General features: G+C 42.5%; 1 protein-coding gene across 1 annotated transcript in view; it reads right to left on the bottom strand.

Annotated features, from left to right (window-relative positions):
- Positions 1-3,405: 3,405 nt before the first annotated feature.
- trappc8 (trafficking protein particle complex subunit 8) overlaps positions 3,406-24,576 on the bottom strand; it is a 231,467-nt gene continuing 210,296 nt past the window's right edge. The window contains exons 26-30 of the mRNA XM_068032627.1: positions 18,148-18,324; positions 16,134-16,235; positions 14,058-14,203; positions 10,332-10,421; positions 3,406-4,525 (exon numbers count right to left, since the gene is read on the bottom strand). Of these exons, the coding sequence (XP_067888728.1) occupies positions 4,291-4,525; positions 10,332-10,421; positions 14,058-14,203; positions 16,134-16,235; positions 18,148-18,324 (750 nt within the window). The 3' untranslated portion in view covers positions 3,406-4,290. The remainder of the gene's footprint in view (positions 4,526-10,331; positions 10,422-14,057; positions 14,204-16,133; positions 16,236-18,147; positions 18,325-24,576) is intronic.

Consider the following 24,576-nt stretch of genomic DNA (forward strand, 5'->3'; position numbering starts at 1 on the left):
ACCTTCCAACATTTGGTCCCTAGCCTTGCAGGTTACAGCACTTCAGGTGCAAGTCCAGATACCTTTTAATGAGTTGAGGGTTTCTGCCTCCAGCACCACTCCTGGCAGTGAATTCCAGACACCCACCACCCTTTGGGTGAAAAGGTTTTTCCTCATGTCCCTTCTAATCCTTCTACCAATTACCTTAAATCACCCTGGTAATTGATCTCTTCACTAGGGGAACAGGTCCTTCCTGTCTACTCTACCTAGGCGCCTCAATTTTGCACACCTCAAATTAAGTCACTCCTCAGCCTCCTCTGTTCGAAAGAAAACAACCCTTGCCCAGCCAATCTTTCCTCATTGCTGCAACTTTCAAGCCCTGGCAACATTCCTGTAAATCTCCTCTGTATTCTCTCCAGAGATATTATGCCCTTCCTGTAATGCGGTGACCAGAACTGTACGCAATACTCCAGCTGTGGCCAAACCAGCGTTTTATACAGTTCCAGCATTACATCTCTGCTTTTGTATTCAATATCTCGGCCAATAAAGGAAAGCATTCCATATGCCTTCTTCACCACTATCTACCTGTTCGGCCACCTCATGCACTCCAAGGTGTCTCACTTCTTCTACCCCTCTCAATATCCTCTCCAAATACATTACCTCACACTTCTCTGGATTGAATTCCATTTGCCACCCACTCAACCAAACCATTAATATCATTCTGGAGTCTACTGCTCTCCTCTTCACTATCAACCACATGGCCAATTTTTGTGTTATCAACAAATTTTCCAATCATGCCTCCCACATTTAAGTCCAAATAATTAACATATACCACAAACAGCAAGGAACCCAACTTTGAGCACTGTAGAAAGCCACTGGAAACCGCTTTCCATTCGCAAAAACATCCGCTGACTACGACCCTTTGTTTCCAGTCACTGTGCCAATTTTGGATCTAATCTGCCACATTCCCCTGTATCCCATTGGGTTTCATTTTACTGATCAGTCTGCCATGCAGGACCTTGTCAAATGCCTTACTAAAATCCATGTCGACCACATCCACTACACTACCCTCAATCCTCCTCGTTACTTACTCAAAAAACTCAATCAAATTAGTAAGATATGACCTTCCCTTAACAAATCTATGCTGACAATCCCTGATTAATCCGTGCCCTTCTAAGTGGCAGTTTATCCTGTCTCTCAGAATTGATTCTAATAATTTACCCATCACCAAGATCAGACTGACCGGCCTATAATTATTTGACCTATCCCTCGCACCCTTTTTAGACAATGGCATAATGTTTACACACCTCCAATCCCTAAACCTTTATAAAACACTGGCTCTGCCTCAACTGGAGTAAGGTGTCTAATTCGTGGCACTACTCTTTAGAAAAGGAAGTGAAGACTTTAGAGAAGGTGAAGAAAAGATTTAAGGGATTTGGTTCCAGGAACGAGGGGGCTAGTTACGTAGATAGATTGGAGAAGCTGAGTTTGTTCTCCTTAAAGAGAAAGTTGAGAGGAGATTTGATGTAAAGGTTCAAAATTGAGGTGTCTGGACAGAGTAGATAGGGAGAAACTATTCCCATTGGCGGAAGGGTCGAGAACCAGAGGACTCCAATTTAAGGCGATAGACAAAAAAAAAAGAAATGGTGATATGAGGACAACTTTTAACGCAGCGAGTGGTTAGGATCTGGAATACACTGTCCAGGAGTGTGGTGGAAGCAAATACAATCTTGGCATTCAAAAGGGAATTGGATAATCACAAGAAAAAATATTTGCAGGCTACGGGAGGGAGTGGGTCCAGCTCAACCGTTCTTGTGGATCCGCTATGGAGAGAGAAATTTGGTAAACTTTTAAGGCCATGAGATGGGATTGAGTGGTGGACACATGGCCTAATTTCCCAGGTCCCTGCATATAGAACTTCACACCATCTCAGGAATTCCTAAAGTGCTTTACAAAGTACTTTTGAAGTGTAGACACTGTTATAATGTAGGAAACATGGCAGCCAAGTTTTGCACAGCAGGCTCCCACAAACAGCAATGCGTTAATGACCAGATAATCTGACTCTTTTTTTCAAAAAAGAGTGGGTTGAAGGATAAATATTGGCCAGGAGACGAGGGAAGAACTCTCCCGTCCTTCAAAATAATGCCATGGAATTTGTTACATCCACGACACAGGACCTTGGATTAGCATATCACTCCTGATTATGTTTGAGACTGAGCAATAAATATTCAATGTTAATAAAAGCAAAATACTGCAGATGCTGGAAATCTAAAACAAAAACAAAAAGTGTAGGGAATACTCAGCAGGTCTGGCAGTATCTATGGAGAGAGAAGCAGAGTTAATGTTTCAGGTCAGTGACCTTTCATCAAAACTTGCAAATGTTAGAAAATTAGGGTTTAAACAAGTGAAGGGGAGGTGGGTGGGGGAGAGAACAAAAGGGGAAGGTGTTTGATAGGGCAGAGGGCAGGAGAGATTAAATAACAAAGCTGTCCTGGGACAAAGACAAAGAGTGTGTTAATGCTTGCGGCGAAAGACAAAGGTGGTCCTGCTTGCGGACTGAGAGGAGGTGTTCCGTAAAGCGGTCATCCAATCTGCGTTTGGTCTCCCCTATGTAGAGGAGACCACATTGTCAGCAGTGAATAAAGTATACTAAATTGAAAGCACAAGTAAATCGCTACTTCACCTGAAAGTGTTTAGGGTCTTGGATAGTGAGGAGAGGGGAGGTAAATGGGAAGGTATTACACCTCCTGCGATTGCACGGCAAGGTGCTGTGGGAAGGGGACGAGGTGTCGGGGGTAATGGAGGAGTGGATCAGGGTATTGCGGAGGGAACGATCCCTTCGGAATGCTGACAGGGGAGCGGAGGGGAAGATGTGTTTGGTAGTGGCATCACGCTGGAGGTGGCAGAAATCACAGAGGATGATCCTCTGGATGTGGAGGCTGGTTGGGTGGGAAGTGAGGGCAAGCGGAATCCTGTCGCGGTACTCGGTGGGGAGGGGAAGGCGTGAGGGCAGAACTGCAGGAAATGGGCAGGACACAGTTGAGGGCCCTGTCAACCACAGTGGGGGGGGGAATCTTCCGTTGAGGAAAAAGGAAGTCATATCAGAAGCACTGTTGTGGAAGGTTGCATCATCAGAGCAGATGCATCAGAGACAGAGAAACTGGGAGAATGGAGTCGTGTCCTTACAGGAGGCAGGGTGTGAGAAGTGTAGTCAAGGTAGCTGTGGGAGTCGGTGGGCTTGTAATGGATATTAATAGAAAGACTATACCCAGAGATGGAGACAGTGAAATCGAGGAAGGGAAGGGAAGTGTCGGAGATAGAACACGTAAAGGTGAGAGAAGGGTGGAAATTGGAAGCGATTAGTTGGTTATGAGTACAAAATACATTTCCATGTGACAGTCAGAAACAAACTCGATTATATATGGGTTATGTTTTATTCTATTTACAGACATTAGCTACAAATATAATACATCATTTCTTGAAAAGACATTTGTTTTCATTTTAAGTCTGTCGATACATTAAATAACACATTGAAATTTGCAAAGTTCCATCATAATGTAGCTAGCTAGGTCCAACTCAACACCCTGCGGTTGTGAAACAAACAAACTTTGAACTGAATTAAACCAAACCAAAAGATATCAAATCAAATAGGTATGTTTCATTATTCAGCTTTTTCTTTTAAACCTGAGATATAGTGTGAAAATGTATCAGTATGTAAAAAAAGACGTGTAAGCAATGTTTAAATTTACACCTCAAAGATTGAACGTAAAGGATTTGTTTTTGAATAGTGAGCAATGAGGAATTAGCTCATGCAGTTAATGCATTTTTCCCACAAACTACACAATTAGTGATCACGGTCTTTTGATTGAGTAACCAAGAAATGGAAGCTAAAGAAAGAAAAAGACAACTGCAGATATTCAAAATGTGCTGGAAAAGATAACAGCAGTTTTAAACCGCATTACTAACAGATGGCCCAACCTGCACATCTATATTCAATGTTTGCATTAAAAAAGATATAATTATAAGCAGAGATGAATGATAAATATATTCAAAAATCTTACAGATGCACATCCAAGTTCAGAGTGTTTTTTTATTTTGAAAGACATAAAATAATTTTAGGTCTGGTTTCGTTCTCATTTCCTCCCTTGCCCCCATTTGTTCTGTACAATTTTGTGATATTCGGTCTGAATTTGCTGTAGGTGCAGGGCACAACTGCAGGAAATTTCAACAATAGCTACAAAAGAAAACAATCAGTATTTATGATTCCTTCTGAGATTCACGGTGATGGGGGTGTGCCGCACTGCCAGTTCCTCAGATACTGTTGATAATTATCAGGGCCGGTGTGGAGTTCTGCTGGCTGGTTTCACACTGTGCATTCTGGTCAGCAAGTTTGGCGAAGACTCTCGGTGTCCCAAGATTATAGACACCAGCATGAACAAAACATGCCTTCAGCGGAACTGTGTGAACCTCCTGCCCCTTCAGTTGCATTTTGTACTGAGTTTGTCCGAGCCAGGTGAAAGAACCGTGGATCTCCAACATCTCTGGACTGGAAGAAGGAAACATTCACAGATTAGCCTTGATTTCACCGAATGGCAGAACTGGCTCAAGGAGCTAACTCGCCTACTCCTGCTCCTAAATTTGAGAACAAAAAACAGTGTTGGAAAAAGATGCGAGGGAGGGGACCTGAATAGGACTACCACAAAGGATATTCCACATCTCCCACAAAATGGCAAGCAAAGCTAGGACCCATATGGATTCCCACAGCAACACCTTTTATTTTGAGGAAGTGAGTGGAGTTAAAGGAGAAGTTGTTCAATGTGAGAACGAGTTCAGCCAGGTGGAGGAGGGTGGTGGAAGATGGAGACAGGTTGGACCTCCGTTCAAGGAAGAAGCAGAGACCTCAGTCCATCTGGGTAGGGATGGAAGTGTAGGGAGATTGAATGTCCATGGTGAAAAGGAGATGGTTAGGGCCAGAAAATTGATGAAGGTTCATTGACCTGAAATATGAACAGTTTCTCTCTCCACAGATGCTGCCAGACCTGCTGAGTATTTTCTGTTTTTATTTGAGATTTCTAGCAACCAGTATTTTTTGGGCAAAAAGAGTGTTCTTGTACCTTTGGGAGCAACTCAATCTATTCTAAAAGAATAGAACGGAGCAACTAGAATCTAAAGAATGTGATAAATGGACACTTGGATAATAAAGATCTGATTGGGCATAGTGAACATGGATTTATGAATGGAAAATCATGTTTGATGAACCTGTTGGGAGTTTTGTTTTTGAGGATGTTACTAACAGAATTGATAAAGTGGATGTAGTATACTTGGAACTTCAGAAGGCTTTTGATAAAGTCCCCTATAGGAGGTTGGTTAGCAAAATTAAAGCACGTGGGATAGGAAGTAATATACTGGCATGGATTAAGGATTAGTTAACAGGCAGAAAACAGAGAATAAGAATAAACGGGTCATTTTCACATTGGCAGGCTGTACTAGTGGGGTACTACAAAGATCAGTACTTGGGGCCCCAGCTATTCACAATATATAACAATGATTTGGAAATTTGAGGATGACACAAAACTAGGTGAGAATGTGTGTTGTGAGGAAGATGCAAAGTGCCTTCAAGCAGATTTGGACAGACTTAGTGAGTGGGCAAAAACATGGCAGATGGAATATAATGTGGAAAAATGTGAGGTTATCCATTTTGGTAGGAGAGAATGTGCAGAGAATTTTTAAACTGGTAAGAGATTAGAAAGTGTAGGTGTACAAAGGGACCTGGGTGTCCTCGTCAATAAGTCACTGAAAGCTAACATGCAGGTGCAGCAAGCAATTTGGAAGGCTAATGGTATGTTAGCCCTCATCACAAGATTTGAGTACAGGAGCAGTGAAGTCTTGCTTCAATTGTATAGAACCTTGGTTAGACTGCACCTGGCGTACTGTGTGCAGTTTTGGTCCCCTTACCTTCGGAAGGATATTATTGCCATCTAGGAAGTGCAAAGGTTCACCAGACTTGTTCCCGGGATGGCGGGATTGTCCTATGAAGACAGATTAAGGAAACTAGGCCTGTTTTCTCTAGCATTTCGAAGAATGAGACATGATCTCATTTAAACCTACAAAATACTTAAAGCGATAGACAGGGTAGATGCAGGTAAGATGTTTTCCCTGGTTGGGGGGGGTCTAGAACCAAGGGACACAATTTCAAAATAAGGAGGAAGCCACTTAGGGCCCAGATGAGGAGAAATTTCTTCACTCAGAGGGTTGTGAATCTTTGGAATTCTCTACACAGAGGGCTGTGGAAGCTGAGTCACTGAGTATGTTTAAAGTAGAGATTGACAGATTTCTAAATACCAATGACAAAGGGATATGGGGATAGTGTGGGGGGAAAAAGGCATTGAAGTGGACGATCAGCCATAGCGTACTGAATGGCGGAGCAGGCTCGATGGGCTGAATGGCCTACTCCTGCTCCTATGTTCAACTGCAATTTTAACTGTAGATTTAGACAACAGCCCTTGCGTATTCAATCTAAAGGTTCTATTTTGGGTTAAGTGCATAGTCTCCCAGTACAAAATAAATTCTCAGAACTGCATGATATTTATCCCTACTATTAAGTCTTAAAAGATAGTTAATTAGTGTGGGAAGAACTAAGTAGATTGAAAACAGGCTGACGTGGTATCATTTTCAATAAGGTAACACGCAGACCTATTAGCCACACAAGGAATGCTTGTAAGATAAACCTGTAGGAAGCAGCCAGTATGGATTCGGGGAAGGAGATCTTGTGTGACCAAGCTGTCTGGCTTTTTTTGAGGAAGTCAAATCCCAAATGGACTTCCCCAACTTGCAAAAATGTTTATAGGAACATAGGACTTAGGAGCAGGACGACGACATTTGGCCCTTTGAGCCTGCTCCGCCATTCAATAAGATCACAGCTGATCTGGTTGTGGTCTCAACTCCACCTTCCTGTCTGCCCCCCAGAACCCTTCACTCCATTGTCTATCAAAAATCTATCTAACTCAGCCTTGAATAAATTCAACAACCACTGCTTTCTGGGGAAGCGAATTCTACAGACTAACGACCCTCAGAGAAAAAATTTCTCTTCATCTCAGTCTTAAAAGGGAGACCTTTTATTCTTAAACTGTCCCCTCTAGTTCTAGTCTCCCCCACAAGGGGAAACTTCCTCCCGGTATCCACTTTATCAAGTGCCCTCAGGGTCTTGTATGTTTAAATAAGATCACTGCTCATTCTTCTAAACTCCAACGGTTATAGGCCCAACCTGTTCAACCTTTATTCATAAGATAAGCCCTTTATCCCCGAATGAATTGAGTGAATCTTCTGAGCTGCTTTTAATGTAATCATATGCTTTTTCAAATAAGGAGACCAAAATTGTACACAGTATTCCAGATGTGGTCTCACCAAGGTCCTGTACAGCTGGAGTAAAACATCTTTACTATTGTACAAAAACAAAAATGATGAAAGGTCACAGACTTGAAACGTTAACTGTGCTTCTCTCTCCGCAGAAGCTGCCAGACCTGCTGAGTATTTCCAGCAATTTTTGTTTTTCAGATTTCCAGCATCTGCAGTATTTTGCTTCTATCTTTACTTTTATACTCGATTCCCCTTGCAATAAATGACATTCCATTTGCCTTCCTAATCACTTGCTGTACTTGCATACTAACCTTTTGTGACACATGTACCAGGACAGCCAGATCCCTCTCGACCACTGAACTCTGCAATCTCTCTCCATTTGAATAGCATACTGCTTTTTTATTCTTTCTGCCAAAGTGAACAAGTTCACATTTTCCCACATTATATTCCATCTGCCAAATGTTTGCCCACTCACAACCTATCTATATCCCTTTGTAGACTCAACCGCCGCTTAACTCACTTTCCTTCCTATCTTGGTGTCAATGGCAAATTTAGCTCCATACACTCGGTCCCTTCATGCAAGTCATTGATATGGATTGCAAATAGTTTAATACCCACACAGAATATTCAAGCTTCAGGGAATTCAGACTAAATCAGGAAGAAATTAGCTGAAAGGTATAAAAAGACTTCCATTTCTATAGCATCTTTCACGAGCTCAGAAGGTCCCCAAGTGTTGCACAGCCAATGAAGTACTTGAAGTGTAGTCACTGTTGGTGGGTACTTGTTAGATGATTTCTGTGGAGTGTCAATCACTGAGTGGGGTGCTCCAGGGAAATGATGCTAGCCCCCGTTTACATTAATAACTTTGATTCATTCAGAAGTTCAAAGCAAAATACTCATTTTCAGACAATATCACATGATGCAGTCTGAATCGGCAGCAGCTTGGGAACAGAAATGTAAGTTATGGGAAAATATCTAGTCATAGCAGATGGAATTAGTAATTAAGCATAGGTACTGCAACTAGAATTAACTGTGACATCAGTACTGCATAATAATGTAGAAATGGATAACGCTGAAAGAAATCTGGGTATGGCATCAACACAACATTGACGACATGCAGTGCACATACAGATATCATTGATGTAGTGCACATACACTCCTGATGCAATATTTCCATCTAATATATAAATTGCCCAGAAAAAGGCAGACTCAAAGCACTATTTCCAACTAACACAAGAGCAGACACAAGGATAAAAGCTCAAACTAGTAAAAGGCAAATTTCGGAGAGTCAAGAAACTCTTTGCACAATGAATGATTGACATATAGAATGAGCTTCTGGCTTAGTGCCATGGAAGAGAAACCCTAGAATAATTAAATTGCTGAAAGCTTTGTGGAGGCTTTGTTATAAAGGATTACTGTCCAAAGCTGACTAACCAATACAGTAGAGGAGAGCACAACACATGTACCACTTTTGATATATTTAGTTACCAAACTCAGTGCTTCAGTGAATTTATTAGGTATAATTGTTTAAAATTTGAGGCTGGTGACTGAATGCACATCAGCAATGAGTGCAATACATGAAAAAACTTTACTAGAGATTTTAACATAGGGGACAAGAGGCCAGTTTTCTTCCCCAGAGGAATTAGTGAACCAGTTGGGTTTTTAACAACAATCCAACAGCTTCAAAGTCATTTTTACTGATACTGGCTTTCTACCTCCAGATTATTTTCTTTATTACATAAAACTGAATTCAGATGCTCAAACTGCGACCGTGGAATTAGAATTCACATTCTCTGAATTACTAGTCCAGTAAAATGACCACTAAAGTAATGCAGTATTTTACTTAAACACTAAGCATACACCAAAGTGGAAGTTATTCTTTGTCAAACTGCTCTTAAGAACTTAACCATGACAGAAGTCAGAGTCATACAGCACCGAAACAGGCCGTTCGGCCCACCGAATCCACGCTGACCATCAACCACCCATTTATACTAGCCCTACATTAATCCCATTTTCCCTCACACATCCCCACCTTCCCACACTAGTGGCAATTTTTTTTTTAAACAATGGCCAATTTACCGATCAACCCGCAAGTCTTTGGCATGTGGGAGGAAACCAGAGCACCTGGAGGAAACCCACAGAGTCACAGGGAGAACTTGCAAACTCCGCACAGGCAGTACCCAGAACTGAACCCGGGTCGCTGGAGCTGTGAGGCTGTGGTGCTAACCACTGTGCCGCCCCATTTCTAATTTCATTTTCCAGCACTTGGCCTGTAGCCTTGTATGCTATGGCATTTCAAGTGCTCATCTAAATACTTCTTAAATGTTGTGAGGGTTCCTGCCTCTACCATCTCTTCAGGCAGTGTGTTCAGATTCCAACCACCCTCTGGGTGAAAACATTTTTCTTCAAATCCCCTCTCAAGCTCCTGCCCCTAACCTTATATCTATGACCCCTGGTTATTAACCCCTCTGCTAAGGGAAAAAGTTTCTTCCTACCTACCCTATCTATGCCCCTCATAATTTTGTATACCTCAATCAGGTCCCCCTCAGCCTTCTCTGTTCTAAGGAAAACAACCCTAGCCTATCCAGTCTCTCCATAGCTGAAATGCTCCAGCCCAGGCAACATCCTTGTGAATCTCCTCTGTACCTTCTCCAGTGTAATCACATCCTTCCGATAGTGTGGTGCCCAGAACTGTACACAGTACTCCAGCTGTGGCCTAACTAGCATTTTATACAGCTCCATCATAACCTCCCTGCTCTTATATTCTATGCCTCGGCTAATAAAGGCAAGTATCCCAAATACCTTCCTAACCACTTTATCTATCTGTGCTGCTGCCTTCAGTGATCTATGGACAAGTACACCAAGGTCCCTCTGTACCTCCTAGGGTCCTACCATCCATTGTATATTCCCTTGCCTTGTTAGTCCTCCCAAAATGTATTACCCCACACTTCCCAGGATTAAATTCTATTTGCCACTGCTCTGCCCTTCTAACTTACCTTGTGGCCTTGTGTCGCAGATCAATAATGATATCCACTTCAATCTGACAGCAGTTGAAAAGAACAAGAGTAACGGGTACTATACACAAACTATGGAATAGGAAAAAAAAAATTACATTTAAAAAAAGTTAAACAAATCCCTATTATATTCAAACATATCTACATTTAGCATAAACATGCAACTTTTAACTCAATACACTGCTCACATTCAAGGATTTTGATTAATGATGTTTCGAAACAGACCTGACCTTGGCAGAAATATTGGTTCCATTCTCTGAATGCAGGTGACGATAGAATTGTGCATTAGTCACTTAATTCACCAACCACATGTGCAATTGATGATATAACAGAAACATCCTTCCAGGTACATGGCATCAAACCTTTGAATAACTCCAATATTATTTTTAAACCGCCATTAACTTGCTTTTTAGCCTAATCTCAAGCCCGTTACCTTAAAATTTTTTTGCTGTAATTTGACTTCCTGGGTTTAGCTAGTAATTTATATTTTAGATATTGCTACGTGTCCCCCCGCTTTATCCAGACAGTAAACCATGTTAACCTGAATTTAAAGTTGCATTTTGAGCTAAACAGCAAATGCCAATCACATTCAAGACTCTTCTCACGGTGGAATATAATACAACTAACAATTGGAAAAAAAGGTCAGAGGTTCCATGCAAAAGAGGAATTAAAAAAATCATTCCATCAAAAGTCTCAAATAAAAATAACATTTTGTTAAAGATATACAAAAAGAGCAATCTGCATTTGTATAGCACCTTTATTGTAGAAGATCAAGGCATTTCACAGAATTTTAATCAGACAAAATTCAACAGTCAAAGGAGCAGATAGGAGAAGGGTGATCAAAAGCTTGGTCAGAGAGGTAGGCTTTAAGGAGGGTCTTAGAGCAGGAGAGAAAAATAGAGGCAGGAAGTTTTAGGGAATAAATTCCAGGGCACAAATCCTAGATGTCTGAAATCTCAGCTTCCAATTGGAAATGTGAGTGAAGAGAGTGAGAGAAACAGATCAGACCAGAGTTGGAGCTCTCTGCATTGTAGAGTTTGAGGACATTAGAGTGAGGGAAGGGGTGAGGGCATGAAGGGATTTAAACATGATTGGAGGCGTTGGGGCATGCAAGCCAATTTAAGTCAATGAGCACAAGGGTGAGGAGAAGATTAAGGGCAACAGGTATTTGAATAAACTAACAGTGTGAAAGGACAGAAGCTGGGTAGGACAGGATTGGAATAGTTGAGTTTGGAGGTGAGAAAAGCACGGATGAGAGTTTCAGCAGCAGACGGACTACGGCAAGGAACGTTTCGGAGGTTGAAGTAGGTGTTTGCAATTGAATCAGAAGCTCAGTTCAGAGTGAAATATAACATCAAGATTGCAAACTGTCTGTTTCCACCCAGAACAGTGGCCAAGAAAAAGGATGGATGAGGTAGTGAAAGTACAGAGTTTGTGCTGGTGAGGGGGCGGGGGAAAATAGTGCTTTGGTCTTCTGAATATTTAATTGGAGGAAATTGTGGGACATCCACGACTGGAAGTTGGAAAAGCAGTCTGACAGCACTGAGGCAGTGGAGGGGTTAAGACAGCTGGGGGAGAGGTAGATCTGTCTACAGCATACATGTGGAACTTAGTCACCTTATTAACAAAGATGAGGCCAAGAGTCAGGATGTAGATGAGGAACAGGAGGCGGTCAAGCAGAGATTCATGGCACCTCCAAGAGGTAACAGTGTGGGGATAGGTAAAGAAGCCATTGCTGGAATTTAGCTACAAATAAATACGCAAGATTGGAACCAAGCAACAGCAGTCCCACTGAGCTGGGCAAAGGAGACACAGTGGAGGAGGATGACATAAGTCCACCATATCAAAAGATTCAATGGTCAAGAAGGACAAGGAAAGATAGTGCAGTATGCTCACAATTACACAGATGGCACTGGTGATGAGGGACATTTCAGTGCTGAAAACGTAAATGGAGAAATTCAAACTGGAAAGATGGACACGGATATGGGACATGGCAACATGCTCAAGGACTGTGGAGAGGAAAGGAAGGTTGGAGATGGGATGAGGTCAGGAGAGTAACGAGAGGGATGTGGCAGAGGCAGATGAACAGATAGTATCAATCTTAGTGTTAAAAAATAGGCCCCCCGAGGGGTTTAAGTAGGGTGAAAAAGCAGCCAGATATCCTCTTCGCTCTCTAGGATGATCCTGGCATAATGAACGGTTTTGAGAGATGTGGAGTAAAACTCAACAGTACTTGAAAATAGGAAAGCTTTATTCAAGAGACCAGCAAAATCATATCTATATGCTTTGGCATGGGTATGATTTAGATTATTTTTAGATTTAGATTTTAGATTTAGAGATACAGCACTGAAACAGGCCCTTGGGCCCACCGAGTCTGTGCCGACCATTAACCACCCATTTATACTAATCCTACACTAATCCCATATTCCTCAAGAAAACGAACATCATGGGGCAGGATGTTAGAAATGCTCCATCCATCAATATTGGCGACCACGCTCTGGAAGTGGTTCAAGAGTTCACCTACCTAGGCTCAACTATCACCAGTAACCTGTCTCTAGATGCAGAAATCAACAAGCGCATGGGTAAGGCTTCCACTGCTATGTTCAGACTGGCCAAGAGAGTGTGGGAAAATGGCGCACTGACACGGAACACAAAAGTCCGAGTGTATCAGGCCTGTGTCCTCAGTACCTTGCTCTACGGCAGCGAGGCCTGGACAACGTATGCCAGCCAAGAGCGACGTCTCAATTCATTCCATCTTCGCTGCCTTCGGAGAATACTTGGCATCAGGTGGCAGGACTATATCTCCAACACAGAAGTCCTTGAAGCGGCCAACATCCCCAGCTTATACACACTACTGAGTCAGCGGCGCTTGAGATGGCTTGGCCATGTGAGCCGCATGGAAGATGGCAGGATCCCCAAAGACACATTGTACAGCGAGCTCGCCACTGGTATCAGACCCACCGGCCGCCCATGTCTCCGTTATAAAGACGTCTGCAAACGCGACATGAAATCGTGTGACATTGATCACAAGTCGTGGGAGTCAGTTGCCAGCATTCGCCAGAGCTGGCGGGCAGCCATAAAGACAGGGCTAAATTGTGGCGAGTCGAAGAAACTTAGTAGTTGGCAGGAAAAAAGACAGAGGCGCAAGGGGAGAGCCAACTGTGCAACAGCCCCAACAAACAAATTTCTCTGCAGCACCTGTGGAAGAGCCTGTCACTCCAGAATTGGCCTTTATAGCCACTCCAGGCGCTGCTTCACAAACCACTGACCACCTCCAGGCGCGTATCCATTGTCTCTCGAGATAAGGAGGCCCAAAAGAAACACTAATCCCATATTCCGACCACATCCTCACCTCTCCCTATATTCCCCTACCACCGACTTATACGAGGGGCAATTTATAATGGCCAATTTACCTATCAACCTGCAAGTCTTTTGGCTGTGGGAGGAAACCGGAGCACCCGGAGGAAACCCACGCAGACACAGGGAGAACTTGCAAACTCCACACAGGCAGTACCCGGAATTGAACCCGGGTCGCTGGAGCTGTGAGGCTGCGGTGCTAACCACTGCGCCACTGCTGCAGTGATACCAGGACACCCTCATCCCTTCAATCTTACTACCCATCTGCCAAGATACTTAGCATAGCACAATAATATGTTTCCTTGAAGCATATTTAAGCCAACTGAGTTATATGAAAAATTATTTACAAACCTCATTTGATGAAATGGATGGTCATAGTATTCAGGGTAATGAAGGCTAATCTTAATAAGATGGGAAAGCTGTTCCATGCTCGGCCTTGCGGGCAGCCGTGGCTGTTCAGGTCGTACAAATTTTAACAGAACCATTTCCTGTGCTTCCTGGAAGGTGCAAGATAGAAAAAATACTCAAACTCCATAACTTCTAGTTCCAAGAGTTGGAAACATTCTGCAAATCTCACAACGACTTCAGAATGAGAGACTGCTGGAAGCAGCTTTGTCCCCGATGCACAATGACTGTTGTGAAAATGTTAATATTTTTAAATCACATTTACTACACAATTCATTCCTAGAAGAGTTTTGAGCAACATGCACCAGCAAAACATAGATAACCAAAGTAAAAATCAACAGCTTTGGTATAAATTAGACAATAGTGTTAGAACTGGAGTTAATGGACACCGGGAAGGTAGTAGATTGGAAGCAAGTAGTGTTCATGCATGAAGTACAGATAAAATACAGATAAAAGCAACAATAACTTGCATTCATATAGCGCCTTTAATGTAGTAAAACATCCCAAGGCGCCCTAAGTAGCCTTCATTTATCTATACAACAACCACCTCATGAGCTGCCCACATGGATTAATTGCAAGATGCTTTCTGACCAACTTCGCCTTTTTTGGGGAAGTTACAATCTAAGTGGATTCTGGGAAATCCAATGACATTGTGTACTCGGACTTAGAGAAGGTTTTTGTAAAGTTAATAACCTTTTCTAAGCTGCAGAGATGCACAGTAAATGCTTTGAATAAGAAACTGACTAGAAGGGAGAAAACGAGTGCACTTTAGAGCAGTTATGTCAGGGCAGCAGGGGAGGGAGGAGGAGGGAGACACATCGTGGGGGACCCAAGAGGTCACTATTGGACGACTACAATTTCTAATTTAGAACCGACAAGGATTTAGAAGCTTAATGCAAAGTAGTCAAATTTACAGATGAAATCCAACTAGAAAGAACAGTAGAATTGGAAGAGGCAGCTGAGAAATTACCTTTTTCATTAATTGAGCTGGACAAACTAAGTGTTACAACAGCGGGAAATGAAATTTTAAGTGTACAGATCTAAAGTACTGCAGCTAGGAAGGGAAAGAGGCAATACATCAACTCCATAATGATAAAGCTGAGGAGATTTAACACTAAACATGTTCAACTAATACAGAGCATCAACATATCCAATAGAATATTGAATTACATTGCATGTACAGCTCAAACAGGCCAGTCTGACCAACTGGCCCATTTATATTCCACATGAGTCTCCTCCCATCCCTCTTCATCTCACCCTACTGCATACCCTTCTATTCCTTTCTCCCTCATGCACTTAACATAGGTAAAACAGTAGAATACAAGCCACAGGACGTCGAGATAAAACTTCACAGTGCCCTGGTCAGACCACATCTCAAGTACTATGTGCTGTTCTGGTCAGCAAGACTCAAAGCGACATTTAGCCTCTGGAGGCAGTAAAGGGAAGTACCATGAAACTGATCCCTAAATCCAAGTTCCGAGTTCTAGGGAAAGGCTGGAGGAACACTGTTTTCTCAGCCTGGGAAGGAGCCGAGAAGTGATTTGAAAGATGTACGACAGAGACATGCGACAGGACAAAATAATCTTGGAATATTAATTGAAATTGAGAGAATAATACAAGAGGGCACAGATTCAAACTAAAAGGTCTGATATCAGGAGATGATTTGTCACACAAAAAATGGTCAATATATGGATGAGACTTCAAGATGGAGTAGTGGAGCCACATCACCTGGAATCATTTAAAAACACAATGGGATGCTACAATGTGGAGACGAAGATATTATTGGATGGATAAATTAAGAGGGCCTGAATGGCTTTCTTCATTCTTAATGATATTTGGAGTCCATAACCCAGGAAAATATCAGCAGAGTTCATACTTGGATTTTGAAAAGAACATTTTCAAAAGCTAATGGGAAGGCCGCAAGGCAAACAAAACCATTAATGGAGTGGCATTAAGTTGATTTAGACTGCAAAAATAGTCACAAAAGCACAACGGCAGAGGGCAGAGTTAGAAATGCATTACCTGTACTTGAGGTAATGAACAGGCTTCTTTCCCAATTGACTCCAGAGCAACATGAAGCTGGCCTTCTAAAATAAGCTGTTTATTGTCCTCTACAACATATGCCTGTAACAAGAGGGAGAAATTCAATTTCATAGCAACATCAACATTTCACCAACTTTAGTCATTGTGCAGTGTGTGACTACATTACTGATATGTACAACATCCTGGTCACAATTAATACATCGATATAAAGAACGAAATGTGGAAAAAGAACATAGTTTGTTCATCAAGCCTGTTCCTCACATCCATGATGGAACAAATTGTTTGGTCAATTTATCAGCTACTCTCAAGTGCTAGTGCTGCACAAATACCCCATGAACGTTAAAGATAATGACGCAAACCCCAGAATATTAACAAGAGTAAATGGACACGGCAAGTTTGTCCACTTCTACAGAGATTAACAAACATATAAAGCTGTAAGTTTCTGGTTGAGAACAGCAGCCAAGGGTATTCCCATCTTTTCTCAGGGCAGTTTTTGAAGTGCTCGCTCTTTCCCAACAGATGGTTGACCATTGGCGATAGGTTTCCATTAACAATACAGCTTTCAGTTTATCGCACTCAACATCAGACTGATTCTCCAGCTATCCAACCCCTTTCAGACAAGGCCAAGCTGAGAACCTCGCTTGTAGGATTCCCTGACAGAACCATCACATATGATCAGCTGTTTCCTTTGTTACCAATGTGGATTTGATAATTAACATTCAAGTCATCCACCTACACAGAACAGATGACATCCTAGGGCAGGACATTTCCACAGTCTGAGCTCTTGTTCACTTGACTTTAGAAATCTGAGTAGGAGAGCTGTAACCTAGTTAATAGGCAAAATAACCAGCCTCCACTTCTGAATCTGTTGTTGAAATACTGTTGTACCTTTCTAATGGTCCCTTAGCCAACATCACACCTTTAACCCTCTGCAAACATCAGCTTATCTAAAACTCTGCCCTCCATATCTTATTCTGCCCCAACTCCCATTTGCCCATCCTTGCCAATATACATTGGCTTCTGGTTCCCAAACCCTTTGAAATTAATATTCTTATCCTCTTGTTTAAATCCCTCAGTCTCACCATTCCCTATCTCTGTAACCTTCTCCTATGTCACAATTCCACCCCACCTCTCCATTCCTCTGGCTCTGATCTAGGGACCCCTCTTGCCTTTGCTCCACATTTGGTGACTGTGCCTTTCGTTGGCTAGGCCCCACACTCTTGAATTCCCTCCCTGAACCATCTCTCCACCTCTCTCGACTCCTTTAAGAACTATCCCAAAAATCAACGCTATGCCCAAAACTTTTGGGGAATCTCTTAATATCCCTTCCTCTGGCTCAATATCCATTATTTTATCAGACTAAGAAGTGCTTTGAGACATTTCTCAATGTTAAAGATGTCATATAACAGCAAGTGATTGCTGAGTCTACCTTGGTGATAGAATCAACCTGAGAAAATTTCCAATCGGAAGATGAACGATAAGAAGCAGAGACTAAAAAGACGGCACAGGGTAGAGAAAAGCTCAGCAGGACACATTTTCAAGACAATAGGGAAGAAAGGTATCAGATGTCTTTTGCTGTACAAGACAATAATCAAAGTTGCACTGAGCACGGACGCGATGGGCCAAATGGCCTCCTTTTGTGTCGCAAATTTTCTGAGATTTCTGTGATTCTATTTGTGGAGTTTGCAGAGTATAAAATAACCAATAGCTTACAAGTGACTTGAGTGTTTCAAAGAAATCTCACAAGACTAGAAATTGTTAGAACTTACTTGAAAAGCCTTCATAAGCTCAATTTTCAACTAGAGTATATTATGAATTTTCTTCATATTTCAGTTATGTATTTAAAACACCAACAGGATAAGAACATTCTTAAAATCATTACTTCAATTTAGAAAGTGGTCGAAAAGTACCATGTGTTCTCTCCCAAGTAAAATAACCCCATATACTGTTTAATGTACAACTATTCATCATAATGCTGATTTATTATACCTACCTTCCATAATACTATTATATTGAGATCCACCTCACTACACCTCTGTACTAATTTGGTAATGTCGTCAATTTTTGGTCTCCCGGGTCCCACAGTCGTCTGTGGTATCGTCTTTTGTGATCGCACAGCATAGCAACGTTGAAAGAAAAAGTCTGCACATGGAGTGGTTGCACTGATTATCTGTAAAACAAAAGCAGAACTAACTCTTAATGATAGAAGCTAACCACAAGATTGCATACAGAATTTGCAAACTGCCCTGCGCCCAACTGTACTCCACAGGAAATGCCAACTAACGCCTGCAGGATGGTACATACGAAACTTTATAAAGACAAAAAATACAGATCCCTCAACAAAAAATAAAAATTGAAAATATTAACGCTAGCAGACTAATTTGACAGCAAGTACAGAAAAGCACGAATGGGCGACAGATTGGAAGCAAGCTTCTCTTCCCACCCACTCCCCACCCCCAGGGGACATGTGGAGAAAACTATTGACAAATGGTTGACATGGTGTTAATGAACTCCTTTAAAATGTAGCTGGCTTAGAAGAGGATTGCATGTTATATAAAAGTGGGGAACATTCTGTGGAACAAAAAAAGTTCCCAAGCTGGAGAGAGGAGAAAATAAGTAGACTAAGTTTAAGAGTGAACAAACAAGTTGACAGAAAAACAGAATGTGACAAATATATTCAGGGGCATACAAGATTGCAACAGGGGGAAAAAACATCCATGGCTAAGCAAGGAAATTAAGGGCAACAGAAAGACAAAAACTAAGGCATACCATATTGCAAAGGCCAGTGGCAGGCTGGAAGATTGGAAACTTTTAAAGATCAAAGGGTTACTAAAAAAGTAATAAAAAGAGCAAAGGTAAATTAAGAAAACTAGCGCAAAATATAAAAACAGACAGCAAAAGCTTCTATAGTATATAAAAAGGGAGAGAGTAGCTAAAGTGAACGTTGGTCCCTTGGAGGATGTGACTGGGGAGTTAACGGTGGGGAACACAGAAATGGCGGAGACACTAAATCAGTATTTTGCCTCAGTTTTCACAGTGGAGGACACTACTACCATCCCAATAGTAAATAATGCAGAGGTTATAGGAAGGGAGGAACTTAGAACAATCACCACCACTAGGGAAAAAGTACTGAGCAAAATATTGGGATTGAAGGCAGACAAGTCTCAAAGGCCTGATGGCCTACATCCTAGGGTCTTAAAGGAAGTGGCAACGGAGATAGTGGATCCATTGGTTATAATACTCCAAAATTCTCTGGATGCAGGAAAGGTTCCAGTGGATTGGAAAAATGCTAATATTATGCCCTTATTCATAAAGGAGGCAGAAAGTAGGAAACTATAGACCAGTTAATTTAACATCTGTCTTTGGGAAATTGTTAGAATCCATTATTAAGGAGGTCATAACAGGACATTTAGAAAGTCTAAACACAATCCATCAGAGTCAGCATGGTTTTATGAAAGGTAAATCGTGTTTGACGAATTTGCTAGAGTTCTTCGAAGATGTAACAAGTGGATAATGGGGAGCCTGCAGACGTAGTATATCTGGACTTCCAGAAAGCATTTGATAAGGTACCGCACAAGGTAAGATCACATGGGGTTAGGGGCAATTTATTAGCTTGGATAGAGGATTGGCTAACCAACAGAAAACAGAGAGTCGGGATAAATGGGTCCTTTTCTGGTTGACAAGATGTAACCAGTGGGGTGCCACCTGGGTTCGGTCCTCGGCCCCCAATTATTTACAATCTATATTAATGACTTGGATGCAGGGATAGAAGGTACTATAGCCAAATTTGCAGATGACAAAAATAGGTGGGATAGTAAGAAATAAGAAATTTATAAATGGATATGGATAGATTAGGTGAATGGGCCAAAATTTGGAAGATGGAATTTAACGTGGATAAGTGTGAGGTTATCCATTTTGGTCGGAAGAATAGAAAGGCAAGTTATCTAAATGGAGAGAAACTTCAGAGTGCTTCGGTGCAGAGGGATCTGGGTGTCCTCACGGAAAACCAGTATTCAGGTGTAGCAGGTAATAAAGGAAAATGGAATTTTGGCATTTATTGCTAAAGGAATAGAGTATAAAAATAGGGAAGTGTTGCTGCAACTGTACAAGGCATTAGCGAGACCGCACCTGGAGTATTGCATACAGTTTTTGTCCCTCTACTTGGAGGGATGTAGTTGCATTGGAGGTAGTTCAGAGAAGACTCATTAGATTGATTGCAGGGATGAGGGGTTTGGCTTATGAAGAGAGACTGAGCAGTTTAGGCCTTTACTCTTTAGAGTTTAGAAGAATGAGGGGAGATTTAATTGAGGTATATAAGATGATTAAGGGGATTGACAATGTAGACATAGAGGATGTTTCCTCTTGTGGAGAAATCTATAGTTTTAGGATAAGGGGTAGCAGATTTAAAACAGAGATGAGGAGAAATTACTTCTCTCAAAGGGTCACGAGTCTGTGGAATTCACTAACCCAGAGTGCGGTAGATGCCGGGACATTGAGTAAATTTGAGATAGACAGATTGTTAATTAGTAAAGGGTTGAAGGGTTATGGAGAACAGGCAGGAAAGTGGAGTTGAGGCAGAAATGAGATCAGCCATGATCGTACTGAATGGCGGAGCAGGCCCGAGGGGCTGAATTGCCTATTCCTGCTCCTAGTTCTCATGTTCTTACATTCTTATATGTATGACACGCATTAACAAAAAGGACACAGACGGACATTGAGGGAGACCCAAGAATCAGACAAGGGAAAGTGATTTAGGGCAATAGAAAGAAAACCAGAAAGTAGAAGATAAGCAGGGACGTAGTTACACGGGGAAAGAATATTTTGGTCCTTAAGTATGCCAAGTCTGGGCGGCACAGTGGCGCAGTGGTTAGCACCGCAGCCTCACAGCTCCAGGGACCCGGGTTCGATTTTAGATTTATGATTTAGAGATACAGCACTGAAGCAGGCCCTTTGGCCCACCGAGTCTGTGCCGACCATCAACCACCCCATCTATACCAATCTCACACCAATCCCATATTCCTACCACATCCTCACCTGTCCCTATATTCCCCTACCACCTACCTATACTTGTGACAATTTATAATGGCCAATTCACCTATCAACCTGCAAGTCTTTTTGGCTGTGGGAGGAAACCGGAGCACCCGGAGGAAACCCACGCAGACACAGGGAGAACTTGCAAACTCCACACAGGCAGTACCCAGAATTGAACCCGGGTTGCTGGAGTTGTGAGGCTGCGGTGCTAACCACTGCGTCACTGTGCCTGTGCGGAGTTTGCAAGTTCTCCCTGTGACCGCGTGGGTTTTCGCCGGGTGCTCCGGTTTCCTCCCACAGCCAAAGACTTGCAGGTTGATAGGTAAATTGGCCATTGTAAATTGTAGGGAATACTGTAGCGTTAGTATAAATGTGTGGTTGTTGGTCGGCACAGACTCGGTGGGCCGAAGGGCCTGTTTCAGTGCTGTATCTCTAAATAAATAAATTAAATAAATAAAAATGCCAGAGATCAACATTTATTCACAAACAATGACAATAGTGAGAAGGTAGCAATCTTAACTGGGGGCTTTAATGATAAACTACTTGAACTTTCCTCTAGTTGCTTCTGAGGACTTTAACTGACAGTAGAAAATACTGCGTCATAACTGCTCCTAGGTTTCCATTATTTGCAAGTAGATAAATACTTGCATTCAGTTTTAAAACAAAGGAAAGCACTTACAAAGCAATCTTTCCTGCCTGTGTGATCATCTGTTATGCGCAGATGTATTTATTAAGGATTTAGTTCTGAAACGACCTGCCATCTCATCAGTCTCACAGGCATTTAGGGTGATGGCTACACAGAACTTTGGAGATCAGAATTCAAGATAAGTCCAGATCCCGGTATGAAGACACGTGAACTTAAAGAACCAGAACCAGTTAGTACTTCTGATGTTCCTCAGCTTAATTGCCTTCCATCAGTATTCAGGTCATTGCTATGTCACAAGGTTCACTGGGAATGTCAGTCCTAAGCTAGTCACTGGAGGCAGAGCTGATCTCAAATGTCAGGCTCAACATCCAAAGTTAGTTAGAAGAGGGGTAAAGGCATGTGCTACTGCTTATAATTTACCAGTCAAATCAATAGGGTTCATGACATTGGATGTTAGGTGCCAGTGGTTTAATCAGTGTGTAGAAAACAAGCAGACACTTAGCAGGACTTAAAGGTATAGTCATTTACCGCACAGGAGGCCATTCAGCCCTTCGAGTCAATGCCCACTCTCCATGCAGCTATCCAGTCAGTCCCACTCCCCCGCCCATACATACAAACATACGAATTAGGAACAGGAGGAGGTCACTCGGTCCCTCCAGCCTGCCCCGCCATCCAATAAGATCATGGCTGATCTGATTGTAACCTCAACACCACATTCCCACCAACCCCATATAACCTTTCACCCCCTTGCTCATCAAGAATCTATCTACCTCTGCCTTAAAAATATTCAAAGACTCTGCTTCCACCACCTTTTGGTTCTGGTCTGAGATCTTGGGCTTCATAAATAGAGGCATTGAGGACAAAAACAGGGATGTTATCCTTAACCTTCATAAAGATCTGTTTAAGCCCCCTATAAAGCGCAGAAGAGCAATAGTTATAGGGGACTCTATAGTCAGGGGCACAGATAGGCGCTTCTGTGGATGTGAAAGAGACTCCAGGAAGGTATGTTGCCTCCCTGGTGCTAGGGTCAAGGATGTCTCTGAACGGACAAGGGGCATTCTGAAGGGGCAGGGTGAACAGACAGAGGTCGTGGTACACATCGGTACCAATGACATAGGCAGGAAGAGTGATTAGGTTCTGCGGGGGGAGTTTAGGGAGTTAGGTAGTAAGTTAAAAAACAGGACCTCTAGGGTTGTAATCTCGGGATTACTCCCTGTGCCAAGTGCCAGTGAGGCTAGAAATAGGAAGATAGTGCAGCTAAACACGTGACTGAACAGCTGGCGTGGAAGGGAGGGTTTCAGATATCTGGACCATTGGGCTCTCTTCAGGGACAGATGGGACCTGTACAAGAAGGACGGGTTGCATCTAAACTATAAGGGCACTAATATCCTGGCTGCAAGGTTTGCTAGCATCACTCGGGAGGGTTTAAACTAGTGTGGCAGGGGGGTGGGAACCAGAGCAGTAGGACAGCGAGTGATGTAAATGAGGAGGACATAGTAAATAAGGCCAGTAGGACTAAGAGGAAGAGCAGGCAGGGAGATGTTGCGGAGCACAGCTGCACTTGTGGTCTGAAGTGCATTTGTTTCAATGCGAGAAGCATTACAGGGAAGGCAGATGAACTTAGAGCTTGGATTAGTACTTGGAAATATGATGTTGTTGCTATTACAGAGACTTGGTTGAGGGAAGGGCAGGATTGGCAGCGAAATGTTCCAGGCTTTAGAAGCTTCAGGCAGGATAGAGGGGGATGTAAAAGGGGTGGGGGAGTTGCATTACTGGTTAAGGAGAATATCACAGCTGTACTGCGGGAGGACACATCAGAGGGGTCATGCAGCGAGGCAATATGGGTGGAGCTCAGGAATAGGAAGGGTGCAGTCACGATGTTGGGGGTTTATTACAGGCCTCCAAACAGCCAGCAGGAGGTCGAGGAGCAGATATGTAGACAGATTTTGGAAAGATGTAAAGGTAACAGGGTTGTAGTGGTGGGTGATTTTAACTTCCCCAATATTGACTGGGACTCACTTAGTGCTAGGGGCTTGGATGGGACAGAATTTGTGAGGAGCATCCAGGAGGGCTTCTTGAAACAGTATGTAGATAGTCCAACTAGGGATGGGGCCATTCTGGACCAGTTATTGGGGAATGAGGCTGGCCAGGTGGTCAAAGTTTCAGTGGGGGAGCATTTCGGGAGCAGTGACCCTAATTCCATAAGTTTTAAGGTACTTGTGGATAAGGATAAGAGTAGTCCTCGGGTGAAGGTGCGAAATTGGGGGAAGGCAAATTTTAACAATATTAGGCAGGAACTGAAGAATTTAGATTGGGGGCGGCTGTTTGAGGGTAAATCAACATCTGACATGTGGGAGTCTTTCAAACGTCAGCTGAATAGAATCCAGGACCAGCATGTTCCATTGAGGAAGAAAGACAAGTTTGGCAAGTTTCGGGAAGCTTGGATAACACGGGATATTGTGAGCCTAGTCAAAAAGAAAAAGGAAGCATTTGTAAGGGCTGGAAGGCTAGGAATAGATGAAGCACTTGAGGAATATAAAGACAGTTGGAAGGAACTTAAGCAAGGAGTTAGGAGGGCTAAAACGGGTCATGAAAAGTCATTGGCAAACAGGATTAAGGAAAATCCCAAGGCTTTTTATACATATATAAAGAGCAAGAGGGTAACCAGGGAAAGGGTTGGCCCACTCAAGGACAGAGATGGGAATCTATGTGTGGAGCCAGAGGAAATGGGCGAGGTGTTAAATG

Source organism: Heterodontus francisci, chromosome 5 (assembly GCF_036365525.1).
Source record: "Heterodontus francisci isolate sHetFra1 chromosome 5, sHetFra1.hap1, whole genome shotgun sequence".
Taxonomy (NCBI): Eukaryota; Metazoa; Chordata; class Chondrichthyes; order Heterodontiformes; family Heterodontidae; genus Heterodontus; species Heterodontus francisci.